The following is a 21484-nucleotide window of genomic DNA, read 5'->3' on the forward strand; positions in this document are numbered from 1 at the left end:
GGTCTCTAGTTCCTTTTCTCCACTAAGCTTCAGTTTTACATCTTAAAAAATGGGAATAATAACAGTACCAACACTTTATAGATAGGTGTGCAGATTAAATGAGATGATACAGTAAGTGCTAGCACACTACGTGGCACCTAAGTAAGAATTCAATTTCAACCCAATTTAATTATATTTTAACTAGGTGTTAAATCTATTATAGGTCAAGCACCATGTTATTTCCACCCTGCTTAGGATGTAGAAATCAGGAAGAGAATATTCCTCACACCGTAACAATGAGAAAAGACCAACTGACCTATAAAATCATAACTTTTCTTGAGTTTACCATACAGCTGAGTATGCAACACAGAGTACACAAGGAAATTGAAATCCACAGGATGACATGTCCCTCCAAAGAGAAACAGAATATATAAACTGTTTTGCCTCTGGCAGATCATGGGAAGAAGTGGCCACCACATGAGTGGGCAAGAAGATATCAGCTAAATGTTTAACAAATTCTTAAAAGCCTAGAGTGGACTGGTGTATCAGTTTAGAATAATTCAGAGCCCCAGAAAGGAGGGTAATCTGCAATTACTTGCAAGTCCATCCTTATGCCAGTGCCACACTTTCTTGATTACTGTTGTTTTATAAGTTTTGAAATCAGGAAGTTTGAGTCTTCCTATTATGTTCTTCTTTTTCAAAATCATTTTGGCTATTCTGAGTCCCTTGCATTTCCATATGAATTAGAGGATCATTTTGTCAATTTCTGCAAAAAAAAACAGGACAGCTGGGATTGAGCTGGATGTGTTAATCACTTTGGGTAGTATCTTAACAATATTAAAGAAGATAAACATGGGATGTTTATTTAGGTCTTCTTTAATTTCTTCCAAAAATGTTTTGTAGTTTTCAGAGTACAAGTTTTATACTTCTTTTGTTAAATTTATTTCTAACTTTTTATGCTACTGTCACTGGAACTATTTTCTTCATTTCATTTTTGAATTTCTGGCATGGACTTTTTGAGTTACTTTGCAAAAACCAAACCAAACAAACCACTGCATGTCCATGCATTTATAACTTGGGGCTAAATTATGCATTGTGAGAGGTAAACAATGCCTAACTACAAATACCTTGGAACTATAAGAACTGATTATAACGAGGAAGAAAAAAGAGAGGCAGGATCGTCTGGCAAGGAAATTTGATTATGGCCCTTTGCTCTAATCTGGTCAGCAAATTTGAACTTGTATACTTACATCCCATTTTTGAGGTAACTATTAAGCATTTCAGCTTCTGGCACTGATTAAAATGCAAAGTGTAAATAATAGCAAAACACACAATTCCTACTCTACATTTCATGGGAAAATAGATATAAAGCCTACAAGTAGCATACTCCTGACTAGTTTTTCCTATAACACTCAAGACTCCACTATTACCAGGGACTCCTAACTTTTCTTAAGAGGAGAAGAACTTTGTTTCATACTCCCATGGTACTGATATTGTTAGAATCAGCTTACATGTCTACTGGCAACACATTTTTGGGGGAGGTAGGCTGATAGGTAGCAGGCCATACTATTAATGGTGTTTTCTCCTGAGAATTTCAACAAAACATTCAAGGGGGCCTTGACAGGGTAAAGGAGAAAGGAATATGTGGCACAGAAGGGGGAAATGTCTAAGAGAAGACAATATGGTATAAAGTGAGGATCAGAGCATGATTGTGAGAGGGGAGTGGGGGAGGGCAGGGTAGAAACCACTATCAGACAGGGGTTAGACACAGTAATACAGATGTATTTCAGGAAAGGCCCTAAGATTTGATGCAATGACTTTTTTGCAGTAGACCTGTACTGTCCAACACAGCAGCTGCCAGCCACATGTGGCTACTGAGTACTAGAAACATGGCTAGTCTGAATTGAGATGTGTTTTATGTATAAAATACACATCGAATTTCAAAGACTTAATACAAAAAATAAAAGATCTCACTAATAATTTCTTACATTGATTACATGTTGAAATGATATTTTGGATATATTAAAAATACGTTCTTGACTTTACCTGTTTATTTTTACTTTTTTAAATGTGGCTCATAGAAATTTTAAATTATACACATGGCTCACATTTGTAGTTTGCATCATATTTTTACTGTAGACAACTGAAACATTTACTGTTAAGAGTCACATGTATTGAGGCAATACTTGTCACAACTGTCAATGTGAAACCTTCATATTTTATGACCAACCTTCATATATTTTTCTTTCATATGGCTAATAAATGTTTGATAGAGCAACAATAGAGGGGAGAGGTTTACAATTTGATTCATTCTAATCTATTACAGTCCACGGGAAAGGAAAGTTTGCAAACAACTCAGCAAATAATTTTCAGTTATGAATCACAAATACTTTATGATTTTTACCAGTGGCCTGTCTTGCTGTTTATAAAGCATAAGTGAAATCTGAGTATTCCTTCATATGTAGAACCAGCTTCCACAAAACCATTCAACTAAATTAAATTATCTTCCCAAAGTGAGGGTTTTAAGACTCTTATAAGCCTCGTAATCTGCTTTTGAAAACAAGTCTAAAAAATAGTACTTATTCAGAGTTAGGAACACATACAGACTGAAAGTGAGGGGATGGAAAAAGATATTCCATGAAAATGGAAATCAAAAGAAAGTTGGAGTAGCAATTCTCATATCAGACAAAATAGACTTTAAAATAAAGACTATTACAGGAGACAAAGAAGGACACTACCTAATCATCAAGGGATCAATCCAAGAAGAAGATATAACAATTGTAAATATTTATGCACCCAACACAGGAGCACCTCAATACATAAGGCAAATGCTAACAGCCATAAAAGGGGAAATCGACAGTAACACAATCATAGTAGGGGACTTTAACACCCCACTTTCACCAATGGACAGATCATCCAAAATGAAAATAAAAAAGGAAACACAAGCTTTAAATGACACATTAAACAAGATGGACTTAATTGATATTTATAGCACATTCCATCCAAAAACAACAGAATACACTTTCTTCTCAAGTGCTCATGGAACATTCTTCAGGATAGATCATATCTTGGGTCACAAATCAAGCCTTGGTAAATTTAAGAAAATTGAAATTGTATCAAGTATCTTTTCGGACCACAACGCTATAAGACTAGATATCAATTACAGAAAAAAAACTATAAAAAATACAAACACATGGAGGCTAAACAATACGCTACTAAATAACCAAGAGATCACTGAAGAAATCAGAGGAAACCAAAAAATACCTAGAAACAAATGACAATGAAAACACGATGACCCAAAACCTATGGGATGCAGCAAAAGCAGTTCTAAGAGGGAAATTTACAGCAATACGATCCTACCTCAAGAAAGAAGAAAAATCTCAAATAAACAACCTAACCTTACACCTAAAACAATTAGAGAAAGAAGAACAAAAAAACCCCCAAAGTTAGCAAAAGGAAAGAAATCATAAAGATCAGATCAGAAATAAATGAAAAAGAAATGAAGGAAACGATAGCAAAGATCAATAAAACTAAAAGCTGGTTCTTTGAGAAGATAAACAAAACTGATAAACCATTAGCCAGACTCATCAAGAAAAAAAGGGAGAAGACTCAAATTAATAGAATTAGAATGAAAAAGGAGAAGTCACAACTGACACTGCAGAAATACAAAGGGTCATGAGAGACTACTACAAGCAACTATATGCCAATAAAATGGACAACCTGGAAGAAATGGACAAATTCTTAGAAATGCACAACTTCTGAGACTGAACCAGAAAGGAACAGAAAATATGAACAGATCAATCACAAGCACTGAAATTGAAACTGTGATTAAACATCTTCCAACAAACAAAAGCCCGGGACCAGATGGCTTCACAGGCAAATTCTATCAAACGTTTAGAGAAGAGCTAACACCTATCCTTCTCAAGCTCTTCCAAAATATAGCAGAGGGAGGAACACTCCCAAACTCATTCTGCAGGGCCACCACCACCCTGATACCAAAAGCAGACAAAGATGTCACAAAAAAAGAAAACTACAGGCCAATATCACTGATGAACATAGATGCAAAAAATCCTCAACAAAATACTAGCAAACAGAATCCAGCAGCATATTAAAAGGATCATACACCACGATCAAGTGGGGTTTATCCCAGGAGTGCAAGGATTCTTCAATATACGCAAATCAATCAATGTGATACACCATATTAACAAATTGAAGGAGAAAAACCATATGATCATCTCAATAGATGCAGAAAAAGCTTTCAAAAAAATTCAACACCCATTTATGACAAAAACCCTCCAGAAAGTAGGCACAGAGGGAACTTACCTCAACATAATAAAGGCCACATATGACAAACCCAAAGCCAACATCATTCTCAATGGTGAAAAACTGAAACCATTTCCAGTAAGATCGGGAACAAGGCAAGGTTGCCCACTCTCACCACTATTATTCAACATAGTTTTGGAAGTTTTACCCACAGTAATCACAGAAGAAAAAGAAATAAAAGGAATCCAAATCGGAAAAGAAGAAGTAAAACTGTCACTGTTTTCAGATGACAAGATACTATACATAGAGAATCCTAAAGATGCTACCAGAAAACTACTAGAGCTAATCAATGAATTTGGTAAAGTAGCAGGATACAAAATTAATGCAGAGAAATCTCTTGCATTCCTATACACTAATGAATAGGAATAGATGAAAAATCTGAAACACTCCCATTTACCATTGCAACAAAAAGAATAAAATACCTAGGAATAAACCTACCTAAGGAGACAAAAGACTTGTATGCAGAAAACTAGAAGACATTGATGAAAGAAATTAAAGATGATACCAACAGATGGAGAGATATACCATGTTCTTGGATTGGAAGAATCAACGTTGTGAAAATGACTATACTACCCAAATCAATCTACAGATTCAGTGCAATCCCTATCAAACTACCAATGGCATTTTTCACAGAACTAGAACAAAAAATTTCACAATTTGTATGGAAACACAAAAGACCCCGAATAGCCAAAGCAATCTTGAGAAAGAAAAACAGAGCTGGAGGAATCAGGCTCCCTGACTTCAGACTATACTACAAAGCTACAGTAATCAAGACAGTATGGTACTGGCACAAAACCAGAAATACAGATCAATGGAACAGGACAGAAAGCCCAGAGATAAACCCAGACTCATACGGTCACCTTACCTTTGATAAAGGAGGCAAGAATATACAATGGAGAAAAGAGAGTCTCTTCAATAAGTGGTGCTGGGAAAACTGGACAGCTACACGTAAAAGAATGAAATTAGAACACTCCCTAAAAACATACACAAAAATAAACTCAAAATGGATTAAAGACCTAAACGTAAGGCCAGACACTATAAAACTCTTAGAGGAAAACATAGAAGACTCTATGACATAAATCACAGCAAGATCTTTTTTGACCCACCTCCTAGAGAAAGGGAAATAAAAACAAAAATAAACAAATGGGACCTAATGAAACTTAAAAGCTTTTGCATAGCAAAGGAAACCATAAACAAGATGAAAAGACAACCCTCAGAGGGAGAAAAGGGGCTTCCCTGGTGGCGCAGTGGTTAAGAATCCACCTGCCAATGCAGGGGGCACGGGTTCGAGCCTTGGTCTGGGAAGATCCCACATGCTGCGGAGCAACTAAGCCCCTGCACCACAACTACTGAAGCCCGTGCGCCTAGAGCCCGTGCTCTCAACAAGAGAAGCCACCACAATGAGAAGCCTGCACACCACAATGAAGAGTAGCCCCTGCTCGCCGCAACTAGAGAAAGCCCGCGTGTACCAACGAAGACCCAACACAGCAATAAATAAAATAAAATAAATAAATTTATCAAAAAAAAAAGAATGGGAGAAAATATTTGCAAACGAAGCAACTGACAAAGGATTAATCTCCAGAATATACAAGCAGCTCATGCAGCTCAATATCAAAAAAACAAACAACCCAATCAAATAATGGGCGGAAGACCTAAATAGACATTTCTCCAAACACGCACAGGAGGAATTAGAGAAATGCACATCAAAACCACAATGAGGTATCACCTCACACCAGTGAGAATGGCCAGCATCAAAAAATCTACAAACTATAAATGCTGGAGAGGGTGTGGAGAAAAGGGAACCCTCCTGCACTGTTGGTAGGAATGTAAATTGATACAGCCACTATGGAGAACAGTATGGAGGTTCCTTTTAAAAAACTAAAAATAGGGCTTCCCTGGTGGCGCAGTGGTTGGGAGTCTGCCTGCCAAAGCAGGGGACACGGGTTCGAGCCCTGGTCTGGGAAGATCCCACATGCCGCGGAGCAACTAAGCCCGTGAGCCACAACTACTGAGCCTGCGCGTCTGGAGCCTGTGCTCCGCAACGGGAAAGGCCGTGACAGTGAGAGGCCCGCGCACCGCGATGAAGAGTGGTCCCCGCTCGCCACAACTGGAGAAAGCCCTCGCACAGAAACGAAGACCCAACACAGCCATAAATAAATAAATAAATAAATTTAAAAAAAATAAAATAAAATAAAAAACTAAAAATAGAACTACCATATGACCCAGCAATCCCACTACTGGGCATATATACCCTGAGAAAACCATAATTCAAAAAGATACGTGTACCACAACATTCACTGCAGCACTATTTACAATAGCCAGGACATGGAAGCAACCTAAGTTTCCATTGACAGATGAATGGATAGAGAAGATGTGGCACATATATACAATGGAATATTACTCAGCCATAAAAAGAAACAAAATTGAGTTATTTGTACTGAGGTGGATGGACCTAGAGACTGTCATACAGAGTGAAGTAAGTCAGAAAGAGAAAAACAAATACCGTATGCTAACACATACATATGGAATCTAAAAAAAAAAAACCAAAAAACAAATGGTTCTCATGAACCTAGGGGCAGGAGAGGAATAAAGATGCAGACGTAGGGAATGGACTTGAGGACATGGGGAGGGGGAAGGGTAAGCTGAGACGAAGTGAGAGAGTAGCATGGACATATATACACTACCAAATGTAAAATAGATAGCTAGTGGGAAGCAGCCGCATAGCACAGGGAGATCAGCTCGGTGCTTTGTGACCACCTAGAGGGGTGGGATAGGGAGGGTGGGAGGGAGACACAAGAGGGAGGGGATATGGGGATATATGTATACGTATAGCTGATTCACTTTGTGATACAGCAGAAACTAACACACCATTGTAAAGCAATTATACTCCAAAAAAGATGTTAAAAAAAAATAGTACCTGACTTGCTATGATGTAATTGCCTGATTCCTATTTGTAGAGGGGGACAAAAAGGGTGCAGAGAGTAGAAGGTCAACTAGGTATGGATCACTGAGCTTTTTATTTTTTGTTTGATCCTAGGTTCTTCAAGATACAAAAGGAAAAACAAAAAGTTCTTAAGTCACAAGTTACTCTCTGCAAACAAAAAATAAATATATGCTACATTATTTTGGGATAAAGTTATATTTATATCTGTCAGATGGGCATGTTGGATCAGCTGTTATTGTTATCCCTATTATAAGGATGGAAAATTGCATCACAGAGAGACTAAAGGACACCCCTAAGGTTACAAATCCAATTACTGATAAAGTTTGAATCATAACTCAGGTCTCCTGACCGCTAGTCTAGTATTCCTTCCGTAACATGATGAAATGGCCTTACAGTGAACAGAATCAGAAACGGTGGCTATATCAATGTTCAGGACAACTAATTCCCTCTGATTAAGGATTTATGGATACACACAGTTCTAGGAGGAAAGGAGGGAGGGAGGGAGGATCAATGGCAAAGCTGAAAAGAACTCAGGGGTGCTGATTTCTTTCCAGTCCTATATTCGAGATACCATATAGCTTATAGATTAAACTTCCCAAAATACTGTTTTGATCATGTCATTCCTTTGATTAAAAATCTTCAATGGCTGTATTTAAAGCTCATAACCTGGACCCAACAACCTACCTGTGGTTGGCAGAATGACAGCCTCTCAAAGATGTCCATGTCCTAATTCCCTCAACTTATGAACATGATCCATGGCAAAGGAGAATTAAGGTAGCAGGTGGAATTAAAAGATGCTAATCAGATGACTTTAAAATAGAGAGATAATGGCAGATTATCTAGGTGGGTCCAATATAATCACAAGGGTCCTTAAAGGCAGAATTGTTTCAGAGACAGAAGAGTCAGTGTGTCAGAGTGAGGCACCATGAGAAAGACTTGGCTGGCCACTGCTGGCTTTGAAAACGGAAGGGGGCCATGAGCCAGGGAATGTGGGCAGCATGTAAGAGAAGCTGAAAAAGGTAAGAAAATGGGTTCTCCCCTAGAGTCTTCAGAAAGGATCACAATCCTGCCAATACCCTAATTTTAGTCCAGTGAGACCCCTTTTGGACTTCTGACCTCCAGAACTGTAAAAGACAATAAATTTGTGTTGTTTTAAGACAGTAGTTTGTGGTAGTTTATTACCTCATTAACAGTGTACTAAAATATATACTACCTTTCTAGCTTTATGTCATGTCATCCCTTAAAATATGCTACATTCCAACCAAAGAGTAATACTATGCCTAAACACATCTTGCTTCTTCCTGCCTATTGCTTTGATCACATTATTTTTGGTCACATGTATAATCTGATTCTTCCTCTAGACTTCTACAGCAATTACCTCATCTGCACTACTTTTACAGTACTCACTGTATAACACCCTATATTAATAAGACCTGTCTCTTCCTCCAACCTCAACCTGACCACCTAACCAACAAACATTTAATGTATGTTGAACATAACATTAGAGAAAGAACTTGAACAAAGAATTTTAATATGTAATAAAGTTATAAGAATGAAGAGGGTATTACCAGTGGGTAGAGGGGAATGAACTTTGTTTCCTTCACTGCCCAAGTAAAGAAATTATACAGAGAAAAGTACCATAGGCAGAAGTGTGCAAAGGCATGCAAGGAGTGTGGTATTCATTAAAGAGTTCAGTGTGGTTACACTAAATAATGTGAGGGCTTGGGGGAGTGCTTTGGGCTTAATTGTGTCCTCTCAAAATTCATGAGTTAAAGCCATAAACCCCAGTACCTTAGAATATGACTGTATTTAGAGATAATGCCTTTAAACAGGTATTAAGTTAAAATAGGGTAGACCCTAATCTGAGTGGTATCTTTATAAAAAGAGGAAATTTGGACACAGACACAGAGGGAAGACCATGTAAAGACACAGGGAGAAGATGGCCATCTACAAACCAAGGAGAGAGACCTCAGAAGAATCTAATCCTTGCTGCCACCTTGATCTTGGACTTCTAGCCTCCAGAATTGTGAGAAAACAAATTTATGTGGTACTTTGCCATAGTCAGTCTAGGGTACTATGCTCTGGCAGCCTTAGCAAACTAATACAGGGAGTAAGGCTGGAAAGAAAGGCTGGAGTTTCAGTCTCCTCATCAATATTCTGATTCTATAATTCAACTACAAGGGACATGTCATATTTATCCCTATATTGCCCCCCTGCACACACTATCTTGCACAAACTAGGCATTCAAAAATTACTTGTGGAATGAATAAAATGCACAGGCCCCAAGTTAATTACTTTGTCCAAATGCATGCTTATCAAGACTGATTCTACATAGAGCCTCCATCAATAAGAATTTGATTTATGCAACATATATTTTTTAAATGATTCTGGATGGCATTCTGAAATTTGGGGGGAAAAATGACACTTTTTAAATTTCCCTTTGCCAATAAACTTTAATTGTTCTGGTTATATAAATCATGCAGAAAATCCAATTTAATAAATTATAAAAGGAAAACAACAACAACAAAAACAAAATTTCAAAATAGATCATCTAAACTTCTGATAGTGACAAATTCAGGACCTAAACCTGGGAACATTCCATATTTTTTACAAGCTCTCACAGCCTGGAATGCCTTGTCTGCTCCTGATCCTTCTCTTTTAAGACGCAGCTTCAATCTTTATCACCTCTTGAAGCGTTCCCTATTGACTCCATTTTGATGGTTTCTCCATTCCCTATACTACCATATCATAACCCTTGGCAGTTGGATATATACCATATTTCATCAATTCTAAGATGCACATTTTAACATCTCCAACATCAGTATGCATCTTAATCATGCATATTGTCACTGCTTGTCTGCATATGAATGAGCACCACAAGCACCAGTACTAAAATTTGCAGAAAGGGTGGTCAGCAGGGTGGAAGAAAATCTGAATATAAGAATAGCCCTATATAAGTGCAAAGATGGCTTAAGAATCGAGCAACAATGATTTTTGCTTCTTTAATGTATTCTTTTAAAAAATGCTGTATCATCAAAGTTCTTGATGGCACAGAAGATGGTAACAGGATGGAACGACATCAGTATCAATGACTGAGTCAAAAAATTATTAGGACTTCCCTGGTGTTCCAGTGGTAAAGAATCCACCTTCCAATGCAGGGGACACAGATTCGATCCCTGGTCGGGGAACTAGGTTCCCACCTGCCATGGGGCAGCTAAGCCCGTGCGCCACAACTACTGAGCTCGCATGCCTCAACTAGAGAGCCCAGGTGCCACAAACTACAGAGTCCATGTGCCCTGGAGCCTGCGCGCCACACGTAGAGAAGAGAAAACCTGCACATCACAGCTAAAGAGCAGCCTGTGCTCCACAATGAAAGATCCCACATGCCTCAAATGGAGATCCCACGTGCTGCAACTAACACCCGACGCAGCCAAAAAAACAAATAAATAAAATTAAATTTAAAAAAAAAGAAAAAAAAGGAACACTTGGGTTCTAATTCAAAAAGAAAAAAAGAAATCATTAGAAAGAGTTGGACTATAAACACAAAGTTTTAGGAAACGAGAACCAATTTCTTTCACATTTTCTTTATGTAAGAAATGATATGTGATAAAAAATTTATGTCTAATTAAGAGCTCTTTCAGTATGTATAAAATAAAAATTCTAAAGGGTAAGCATTGTGTAAAAGTTTAATTTCTTTCTTAGTGATACATAAAATAATGATATATTTCACAATCAACAGCATTTTCAATTCAGTGAGATAGAATACTTCTTTATTTTTTTCTAGACATTTCTGAGAATAAGTTTCATCAGCTCCACAAGACTATAAACTCCTTAAACATTCTTATCCTTCTCTTTTATCCCTCATATCACCAATATCAGAGCTGGGCACAGTATAGCTGTACAATGTCTGTTGATTGGCTGAGAGCTTTAGGTAGAGGCAAAGGCTTACTGTCATGGAAAGAGCCCAGGGTTAGAAACCTAGAATCCCAGGAGACTGGGATTCTAGTGTCAACTCTGGCACTAACCTTAGCTAGGTCAGTAACAACCTTTCTGGGCCTTATTTGCCTTATCTATAAAGCAAGAGGTAAACATAAAACATTATGTTACAGGTCCCTTTCAATGCTAACATTCCACTTTTTTAAAAAAGATGTACAGTTTTCTCTCTTAGGTTAAAGTTCCAGGTCCTAGTCCTTATTGTTCAAGGCCTATGTTATAATCCTGCCTCTGATCTTGGAAGGCAGGAATAAGAATACTTCCGTAGGTACTTTTAATTAAACGTAATAAACCACTTTAAACTATAGTTGTGGCTATAACAAATTTAAATATTGGGGATATCAGGAGGTTACAGGGACATGGACAACAGAGACTTGACCAGGAGTTAATGGTATAACATTACTGCGGTTGCTTCAAATATCACCATGTCTATTTACATAATTACTTACAGAATTAACCCATATAGCTAATTCTCAATTTTGTAGGTTAGGTTATTCAAACCTTTTGTTTCTATTTTCTCTTCCACTGTTATCCTGTAGCTACTTAACTGCTTACTAACTCAGTTTCTACTCTTCAGTAGATACTGAAGAAAATAAATTTTTCATGTTTGTCCATGGTAATGTGAATAAATCAAAAGCTAGAATTAAAATGTTTTACCCATTTAACTTCCTATCTTTGGCAAATAGGGAAATAACACTATTTTTTTTAAAGTATTTCAAGCCTTTTCAAATTTTTCATGACCTAAGTTCAAACACAGCCAGAAAGAGTTCCCTTAAAAGATAATAAAACTACAGTGTATAATATACAGCATAAGTTATGGCTTCCATCCCTTTTCTATACTGCTTTGGGCATAAATCCTTTATAACAGCAGAAGGATAAATTCAGACTTTTAAACTCTAACTTTTTTTAAAATTAATTTTTATTGGAGTATAGTTGCTTTACATAACATTTTATATATTAAATATAAGAGTAGATAATGTCTTCAGTGGTGTTCCCTATCTGCAAATGAAATTATCTAATATATCTAGGCTATGCCTCCACTGACCTTATCAAGAAACCAAGGCCAGAAATGCAAACTTTGACTTCATAAAATTTATTAACACAGAATGAGTAGAATGCCATTCAAGGTGCCATCTAAAGATTTCTCTAGGGACTTCCCTGGTGGTCCAGTGGTAAAGAATCTGCCTTATAATGCAGGTTCAATGCGGATTCAATCCCTGGTCAGGGAACTAAGATCCCACATGCTGCCGGGCAACTAAGCCCACGTGCCACAACTACTAAGCCCGCGTGCCACAACTACTGAGCTCGTGCGCCTCAACTAGAGCCCACATGCCGCAAAGTTCACAGCCCACTCGCTCTGGTATCTGCGTGCCACAAACTACAGAGCACATGCACCCTGGAGCCTGCGTGCCACAACTAGAGAAGAGAAAACCCACATGCCACAACTAGAGAGAAGCCCACGCCCTGCAACAAAGAGCCCACGCACCACAAGGAAAGATCCCGCATGCCTCAGTGAATATCTCATGTGCTGTAACTAAGACCTGATGCAGCCAAAAATAAATTAAATAAATAAATAATAAATAAATCTTTAAAAAAGATTTCTCTAGAATAGGTATCAGCAACATCTCAATATCACTGATTATCATCAGTAAGAGAAATCCATGGCCATAGCTTTGGATTAAGGCATAGTAAAAGAGAAGAAAGGGCAAAAGTGAATACGAATGCAGAAAAGGAAAACAAAAGGAAATAAGAAAAAAGAAAGCTACAATAATGAAGCATGTCAGATGATCACTTACTGACCCCAGTGCCAGAGGACACATTTGAGAGCTCTAGTTTCCTCTAATGAATAGTAACGTATGGTACATGAATATATGGGCAGGGACCAAGTGAATATCCTGAACCAACTTGGACCTGGCTCCTATTTAGACAGTACAGAAAGGTTAATATGGCAAACTGATGCTGGCATTCTTGGGAAGATGCTATCCAGACTGAACAGTGAAAACACTGTAGTCGATTAAATTTTAGTCAAGGGGAAGACTGAGAAAGCCGGGGAGACATATCTGGATTTCCTCATCTTCCCAGCATGATTGGGAAGACTAGATGGAAAGATACCACTGATGAAGTATGAACATGAGTAGGCACACACAGAAGGAAGATGGTTTGGGAATGAATGGTGTTCCTTTTTCTCTTTTCCATGGTCATACATTGTTAGCAACCTTCTATAACAAAAGGAAACTCCTACCTAAATATTTACCGCTACCTAAAAACACACATCAGGACCAGAAATGGCCAATGAAGGGACCAGATGTCAGTGTCTATCAACATCAATGTTATGCTGCTGGTATCTTACTAACCCTCCTACCAATAGGTTTGCTATCAGTACAGGAGGCATCACAGGAAGTTTTATCTAGACAACAATAATTCCTGTGTGCTGGTACCAAGATCTCAAAGGGTTAAAAGAAGTCATGCCAACATCCTTTTCTTTATCAATTATCAACTTCAATTTCTGGGCATCCCATACCAGGGTTTTAGGAGATGTGTAATCTTTGGAGACTCATCAAGAGTTGCAGTTCTGGGAGCTCAACCATGACCTAACCCCTTCAGGCAGTTTTAGAAGTTCAAATGTCATAGAAAACTGCTTCACATGCCAATGGCTACCACACCCTGCTCTAGAGCATACTTCCCTGCCTATTAGAAGTACTAGGTATACCTCTATGGCTAGCCATTGTCAACAAAGAAATAGGCCAGCTGGGAAAAGAGCCAAAAATCTTTGGTTGGAAAGTTTTCAAGGTAGGCAGACACTCTGGTTTAGCCTTTAATAACGTACATTTGGAACAGTATAAATAATAAATTAGGAGTAATAGTCACCAAAGGGCTATTAATGTTCTTGGATTTGTGACATCTTTTAATAACATTATTATTATTACATCTTCTAAAACCCAGAGCACAGGAGGCAATAGCTTGGAGTTGGATCCACTACTTGCATTCTCAATCCAACTTCTTTCTTGCTCTCATCTATCTTCATGCCTCAACACAGACCCCAATCCCTACCAAACACCTCAGAAGATATCCAAATGCAATACCCAGGCACTGGCTGTCTTCAGCTTAAAACACTACCTGCTCCGTTTTCCTGCCATTCCCAGCTTTAGGTCAGGCTAGCGTCCTCTTTGGCTATATTACTATGCTCCTCAAAAGACTCAGTTGCCTAAATTCTTTTGCACCTAAACAGTGTTAAGAGCTGAACAACAGAGTTGCACACCTAAACCTCCCTCCCGCCAATACAGAAGCCATATCCCTAAGCTACCACACAGAATCCAAGTTCCAGCAGCAATGATGTTTTGAAAGTTCCTGGAGGCTAACCTAAAAAGGCAGAAAGCAACTCTACCCTACTGCCTACATCCATTCAGTAAATATTTACTAGGTCTACCATGTACAAAAGGCCCTGTGTCCCATGCCCTTCTTTTGTAGGAAGCTGTTTCTTCTCTCCCATGTACACCTGTGCTCTCCTACCCACCTTAAGCAGTCCCTTTGCCAACTCCTAAGAACACTGCTTCCTTCCCCAGACTAAGGCCTTCTCCCAATGCTCGGATCCTTAATAACTTCTCTATATTCACCTAACTTACCATATTATTAGTACATCTTAGCCTGATTTGGGTCTAAAACCTCTGCTGAACAGTGTTTTGCTTTCTAATTATGAGCTGACAGCCACTTCTGGTTACCACACTCACATCTTGATATAAGTTTGTATGTTGTCTTTCAGCAGTGATTCTCACTTTATGTGCATCAGAATCACTTGAAAGTCTCGTAAACATAAAGACAGCTTGGCTGAAGAGTCTGCATTTCCAACAAGTCCCCAGGTGCTGCTTACGCTGCTGGTCCAGGGACCATACTTTGGGGAACTATCACCTTTGAGAATCTGATAAAAGTTATGAAAGACTGCACTTACATATAAAAGTGTGCATGCAATTTCAAAGGATTCACGAATGTTAATTTGTAGGTGCCTTCTGCTCTATATTCTTTTAAGAAATGTTTAAGACCTGCTGTCTCCTGACTTGACCATAGGAAGTACTAACTGTGGTACAAATGAGCATGCAAACACCTCCTAAGAATAAGGAGGAAGTGCTTGGTACTGGAAAGTCAATTCTGTCCAATGAGCTGCCCTCTTCAGTCTCACATGTCTCTTTTATACATGCTTGTGAACATTTTTCCGTACTTCTGGTTCAACTCTCAGAATCAAAAGACTCATCACTTAGTATTTAAAAGGCTCTATGGAGTCACTCAAACAAAACTATTTTATAGGAGAGGAAGTGGTCTGGTAGAAAGAACATAAATACTGGATTAAGACAGAAGTAGATTGAAATCCTGATTCTGCTTTTCTTAAAGATACAACCATTAACCTTCAATTTCTCCATTTACAAAACTGGAGATTTTATAGGGAAAATCATTTTTTCCCCTTCTGGGCAAAGGTATAAGGAATAAAAGGGGGAATGATTCTACTATTCAAAACCAATGATTCTTATTTATGGTAAGGAATTTAAATGCTGGAGGAGGGAATGTCTAAACTAAGAAAATGAAAAAATTGAACTAAATAATTTCTAAGATGCCTTCAAATCCAATATTTTGTATTTATGAACTCTAACTAGCCAGCATATTCAACAATCATTTACTCTTCAACTCAGCACAAACTCCTTAAAAAAACAATCATACCTTCTTTTATTACACCCTTCCCTTCCCTCTATAGTGTCTAACATCATTCCAACATCTGCTGGAAAAATAAAATAAATATGAATAATAAATTATTCTTCTCCCCTCAAATAGGCCAGTGTAAAATACATGTTGTCAACACAGAAAAGCCCTTTGGAAGAAGTTTCCCTCTGTATTTTCTCAACAGTTAGCCAGAATCCATTAAATTCATCTTTAACCTATTCAGTAAGATCTCTCAGGATTTGGCTATAATAGATATAGTTCAACACTGTATGCTTTGTTTCTTAAAGATCTAGCAGATATTCTTCTCTCAATCTACAATCCTATTACTGGGTTGGCCAAAAAGTTCGTTCAGGTTTTTCTGTGAGATGTTATGGAAAGACCCGAACGAACTTTTTGGCCAACCCAACAGTTCGTTGCAGAACTGTTACATTGGATGTAATGTGTGTGAATGTACAAATATGTCTATCAAAATTACCCCCAAAATCCTAGGTCCTATGAATTGATGAACTACCTAAGAGCCAAGCAATTTCCACTAAAACATACCTCTTGTAGAAGACGTGGGTCCAGGCAGTCACCATCATCATTAAACATAGACTCCCAGCTCTCCTCAGTAGCAGCACTTGCTTCTGTGTGAGACACATCAGTTGCTTTCAATTCCATGGATGTTTCCACAGATACTGATTCTATATCAGGAAAGGTTACACCAAATTCTATAGTCTCTGAACCATCTTCTTTTATTTTGAACTCTTCAGCAGTTTTAAGTTCATGCAATGCCTCAGTTATATCACCAGTACAATCTTGATCACTGCCCAAGGCACCGTCTGAAAATACTTTTGTCCCATTTAACATACTGAGTTCAGAGTCCAAAAAAGTGTTACAATTACTACCAGCAATCTTCTTTATAGGTAAGGAGGAAGCACAATCTGACAAGCTCTCTATCAACTTTCCTGTTGACTCTGTGAAACTAGATGAAATACTCTCAGCATAAATATCTGAGCAAGCAGTCAGGTTGCTGAAATGTTCAGTGTCATTCCCCCTTTTAGCTACATGAAGAGGGGCTGTATCTGCAGTCATTTCTAAATAGTCTGAGAAACTACTTGTGTTGCTACAGGCCTCATGAGCTACTCTAACAGCAACTACAGTTATCTGATCAGATATGGTATCTGTAATGTCCATCATACATGTCTTATTGGTAATGTCACCTACACTCTTAGACCCATTATTTGTATATGTTTCATGAGCAAGGACAGCCGTATCAGAAGAGTCACGCTTTACACATAACTCATCAGCAGTGCTGTCATTCTCCTCACACTCTCTAATCATTGTTGGATCAAAAACGTCATTTGTGCTCTCTAATTTGCTGACTATAGTCATCTGATGAGAGATGTGACCCATAGTCTCAGGAATGGAATCTACACCTTTCTGACCCAAGATGAAATCTGTACTGTTCGCTGTATCACCAACATTCTCAGCATCCAAGTCTATGCAAGTCTGATCAATGATACCAACTGGACTTCCAGGAACAGAATCAGTGGTGATGCCTCCGTTGCTGCGCTTCAGCATTCCACCCGATGTCTGCTTGCCTTGTTGTACGATTCCATAATCAGAGCTTGGTTTTACTGGTGCAATCATACTCTCAGGTTTCACCACAGAACTAAAATCTCCAGGAAATTGGGATAGTATGTCTGCAACCCTGGCATCAGTTTCCATTCTGCTTTCCAAATTTCTATCTTCAAATGTTTCCCCATTTAGTTCATGCCTACTGAAATCACAGAACTCCACATTTTGGAATGGTTTGTTTGGAACCTGAGCCTTACTGATTTCTGAACAAGACTGAGATTGAAGCAACCCATCCTGTTCTGTCACATCTCTGGTTTCAACCTCCAAACACTCTATCTTCTTTGGTTTAAAATGTCTTTGTAAAGGTAGGACAGGTATAATCCCAGGATTTGGGACTCTTTGCTGATGTCCTTGGGATAATACTTTTTTGGATTCTGTGGTTGCCCTCTTAGTACAAACATTATCTTTATTTCTTTCTTGAAGCCACGCATCTTTATTAAATTTTGTTGAAGCTTTCTTTCCTTCCCTACGATTGTGCTCCTTTTTATCAGGATTAATACTTAGTCTTTGAGCCTCAGGCTTCTCTCTAATGATCTCCTTTTGAGAGAAAGAATCTTCCTTCTGTTCTTCTTTCACCATGGAGTTAGGTGGACCACAGCTTTTTCCCTCATCACCTGATTTGTGCACTACTATACCCCTTCGAGCTTTGGGTACATAAAGCGCCATGTCAGGCCTCCTGACTCGAACTCTGCATCTCTCTGCTTCTTGCTGCATGGCACCACCTCAATCTGCAAGAAAAAAGAGAGAATGATTCAATTACCAAAACCTAATTACAATGTATTGAGCCAAGAGATTTTTAAAGACTAGGTAGAGGGCCTACTAATCCATCCTATAGAAACCCTCAAGTTAAAAAAAAAGTAAAACCTGCCATAAAATAATTAATGCAATCAGGTAAGCAACTAAAGAGAGTAAATTCCAAAATAACTCATGAGCCCATGAATTTTATCCATATAGCCTCTTTCCTCTACCTTCCAAGTCCTCTCTACTTTTTTTTAACAAGTAGCCTTGTCTTCAGCTGAATTAAAACAGATGAGAAAAGTGATTACAGGCTATCAGGTGCTCATAAAACACAACCATCTTAGGAGCTCAAAATTTACACTGAAGAATACATTCAAGGAGAACCCCTAAAAGCACATTTGTTCAACATAAATATATATACATAAATATGATTTTAAGAGTAACATATGAATGAGAGTAACTTGAATGTGGGCTAGAAAATGAGACAACTAATCATGGACTGCTTTCTAGAAGATGCTGCTTGTGAACTATGATTTTTAGGAAAGAAACAGGTAGTGGGAAAGAGAAAGTCATCATTCTATTAACACTATTTAATCAAGTGACCTACTATAAATTTTCCTTCCTTCTAGTAGCAATAAAATGGGTCTGGGTAGGATAAAGGAGGGTGGAGGCCAAGGAATGTGAGGGGACAACCCACCGGTAACTCCCTGACAACCTCTACCGTGGTTGGTCGATGGAATTTCACAAGGAGAAAAAATTTAACAAAGGTTAAATAAAACTTTATTTACTATCTACAAAATACAAGGAAATGTACTAGACAATTTCATACTGAGTTATTCTTTTCATCTTCAAAATAATACTGTGAAGTATATACTAGTTTGCCCAGAGCAAAGAGAATAAGAAGGTCCTACACATAGCAAAGAAACACCCATATACACTCAGAAGCACCCACTGTTAATATTTCACCACATACCTTTCAAAGTAAAAAGACAGTAAGAGGGAAAGGCTAACAAATCCTGTCCACTCTATTACAGATCCCTAAAATTTCACCTGATCAGAATACTTCCTCAGTGAAGAAGCTCCACTTTCATGGCCAGGCTATTTTCTTTTCAGCCCAGGGATATACCATGGCCCTGATCATCAAGTGTCTCCAGTGATCCACCTGTCCCTTTTCTCTTTTGATGTCTTAATTATTATCTAGCTCATCATTCTGCATAGATTTTCTATCTTTCCATTTGTGGAAGAATATGACTTCAACATTTAGCCACGCCAAATCATTTTAAAACATCTATTTTTCAAAAATAGAAGTACTAAAGTATATTTTTCATTGGAGGGGATGCCATAGACACAGTGTATCTTGATCTCAGGTGGCAAAACATCTGACAAAATATATCATGATGAACTGTTAAGATAGTAAAATATGAGCTACTAAGAACTGGTAGGTGGACTCACAATAAAAAGTAATGATAATGGGTAGAAGCAAATTTAGAGAGCGTTATGTAATGGAGAACTATGTTCCCATTGACCTTTAAAATTCAACATTTTAAACCATAATTTGGATGCAAACAATGAACACTGAGTATTTATCAAATGTGAACCGACACAAAATCGACAGGATTAATAAATAACAAAAATGATAAAATTACAATTTAATATCATTTCTATAATCTGAAATGCTGTGCTGAAAGCAATATGAAGACTAAGAATGAATAAATACAAAGACCTGCTTTGGGTTAATAAAAAAAAAATCAAGCAACACAGAATAAAATGTATAATTTGCACAGAAAAAAAAAAAGATCTGAAGGCTTTTACTTCATCTACAAAGTCAATAAAAGCCAAAAGATAGTGATGTGGATGTTTAGAAAGGCAACAGTCTTAGATTACAAAGTCTAGAAAATATACAACACAAGGTATGGTTAAAGGAACTAAAGGTATACTCCTTGCCCAAAAAGGTCTAAATGGAAACATCCCAGCTACCTTTATACCTGAAGATTGGTTGCTCTACAGGATTGGTTGCTTCCATATTTCTTCAGAAGTCAGTTACCAGAACCAACTGGTAGAAATTAAAAGAAAACAAAGTTTACCTCAATATAAAAAAGAACTCTACTTTTAGAGTTCTCCAACGCCATTATCAGGTATTCTGTCTCTAGAATAATTTAAATACAATCTAGACGATGAACTAATACTAAAGAAAGAATTCCTATCTGTATGGCAGATTGGTCTGGATTAATTTTAAGTGTTCTTCAAACTCTAAATTATGATTCTATTTGTCATACACAACAGACATATATCAAAGGCTTCAAATTTAAAATTACTTTGTGCTACAGCAAATGGCTTTTAAAACTCAACCTTCTTTTTTTCTTAGTTAATGTCTACACATCATCATGGTTATTTCAAAAGCTGAATAACAGTATAATAAATTTATAATATTATCTATTTCTTACCAAAGTACTGAATTCAATTATACCCTGTCCAGCACTGTGCTGGTAAATGTTTAGCAACTGGCTTTCCAAGTGTAGTTTGGAGTATTATTTTCATTTACATCAATGATGTCACCAATGTGAGTGATGTGACTTCTTTGTGGAAGTGGATAATCATTTTTGAATGAAAGAATATATTCTCAATTTTTTGAGCTATGCACAATAAATAGCTAAAGACATAGCACTTTTGTAAGTCAGCATTATTAGCATTTCTCCATCACTTTAAGTCTAGAAAATCAATAAGCAATAAATCAAACCCTGATTTATGGCATTTGCTGATCTCTGTGATGTAAATATTCCTACCGTGGCTAATTTCAAGCTACCAACGTGGTGTTATCAATGAACCTGGAGTTGGGAAAAGGACACACAGTAGCCCACCATGACACAGTATTTCAACCATAAAGGTACACTATACATAAATAACTTCAAGAGCACAGATCATAGTAAAATGAAATAATTAGGAAGTGATGAATTTTAAATATTTGTTAACTTTTTATAAATGTCACTTATTTAATAATGAGCTATAATTTAATTTTTAATAATGGATATGTTTAATAATCAGTTTGAAAAATTCCTAAACAGTTAGCTCTTACACCAGTAGAAGATGCTCCAATACACCACCACCAGCTGTTTTGTTAAAATCAGTATCCAAAAAGATCTACACACTGCATTGGTCTTTCATAGGTGCCTGTCACACTGG

The 21484-nt window shown here is 37.5% G+C and overlaps 1 protein-coding gene across 1 annotated transcript in view; it reads right to left on the reverse strand.

The window, feature by feature from the left end:
- The window catches only part of R3HCC1L (R3H domain and coiled-coil containing 1 like), a 92880-nt gene that overhangs the window by 17961 nt on the left and 53435 nt on the right, over positions 1-21484 (reverse strand). Inside the window, exon 3 of the mRNA XM_036829595.1 lies at positions 16490-18294. Coding sequence (XP_036685490.1) covers positions 16490-18280 — 1791 coding nt within the window. The 5' untranslated portion in view covers positions 18281-18294. The remainder of the gene's footprint in view (positions 1-16489; positions 18295-21484) is intronic.

This window comes from Balaenoptera musculus, chromosome 16 (genome assembly GCF_009873245.2).
Source record: "Balaenoptera musculus isolate JJ_BM4_2016_0621 chromosome 16, mBalMus1.pri.v3, whole genome shotgun sequence".
NCBI classification, from domain to species: domain Eukaryota; kingdom Metazoa; phylum Chordata; class Mammalia; order Artiodactyla; family Balaenopteridae; genus Balaenoptera; species Balaenoptera musculus.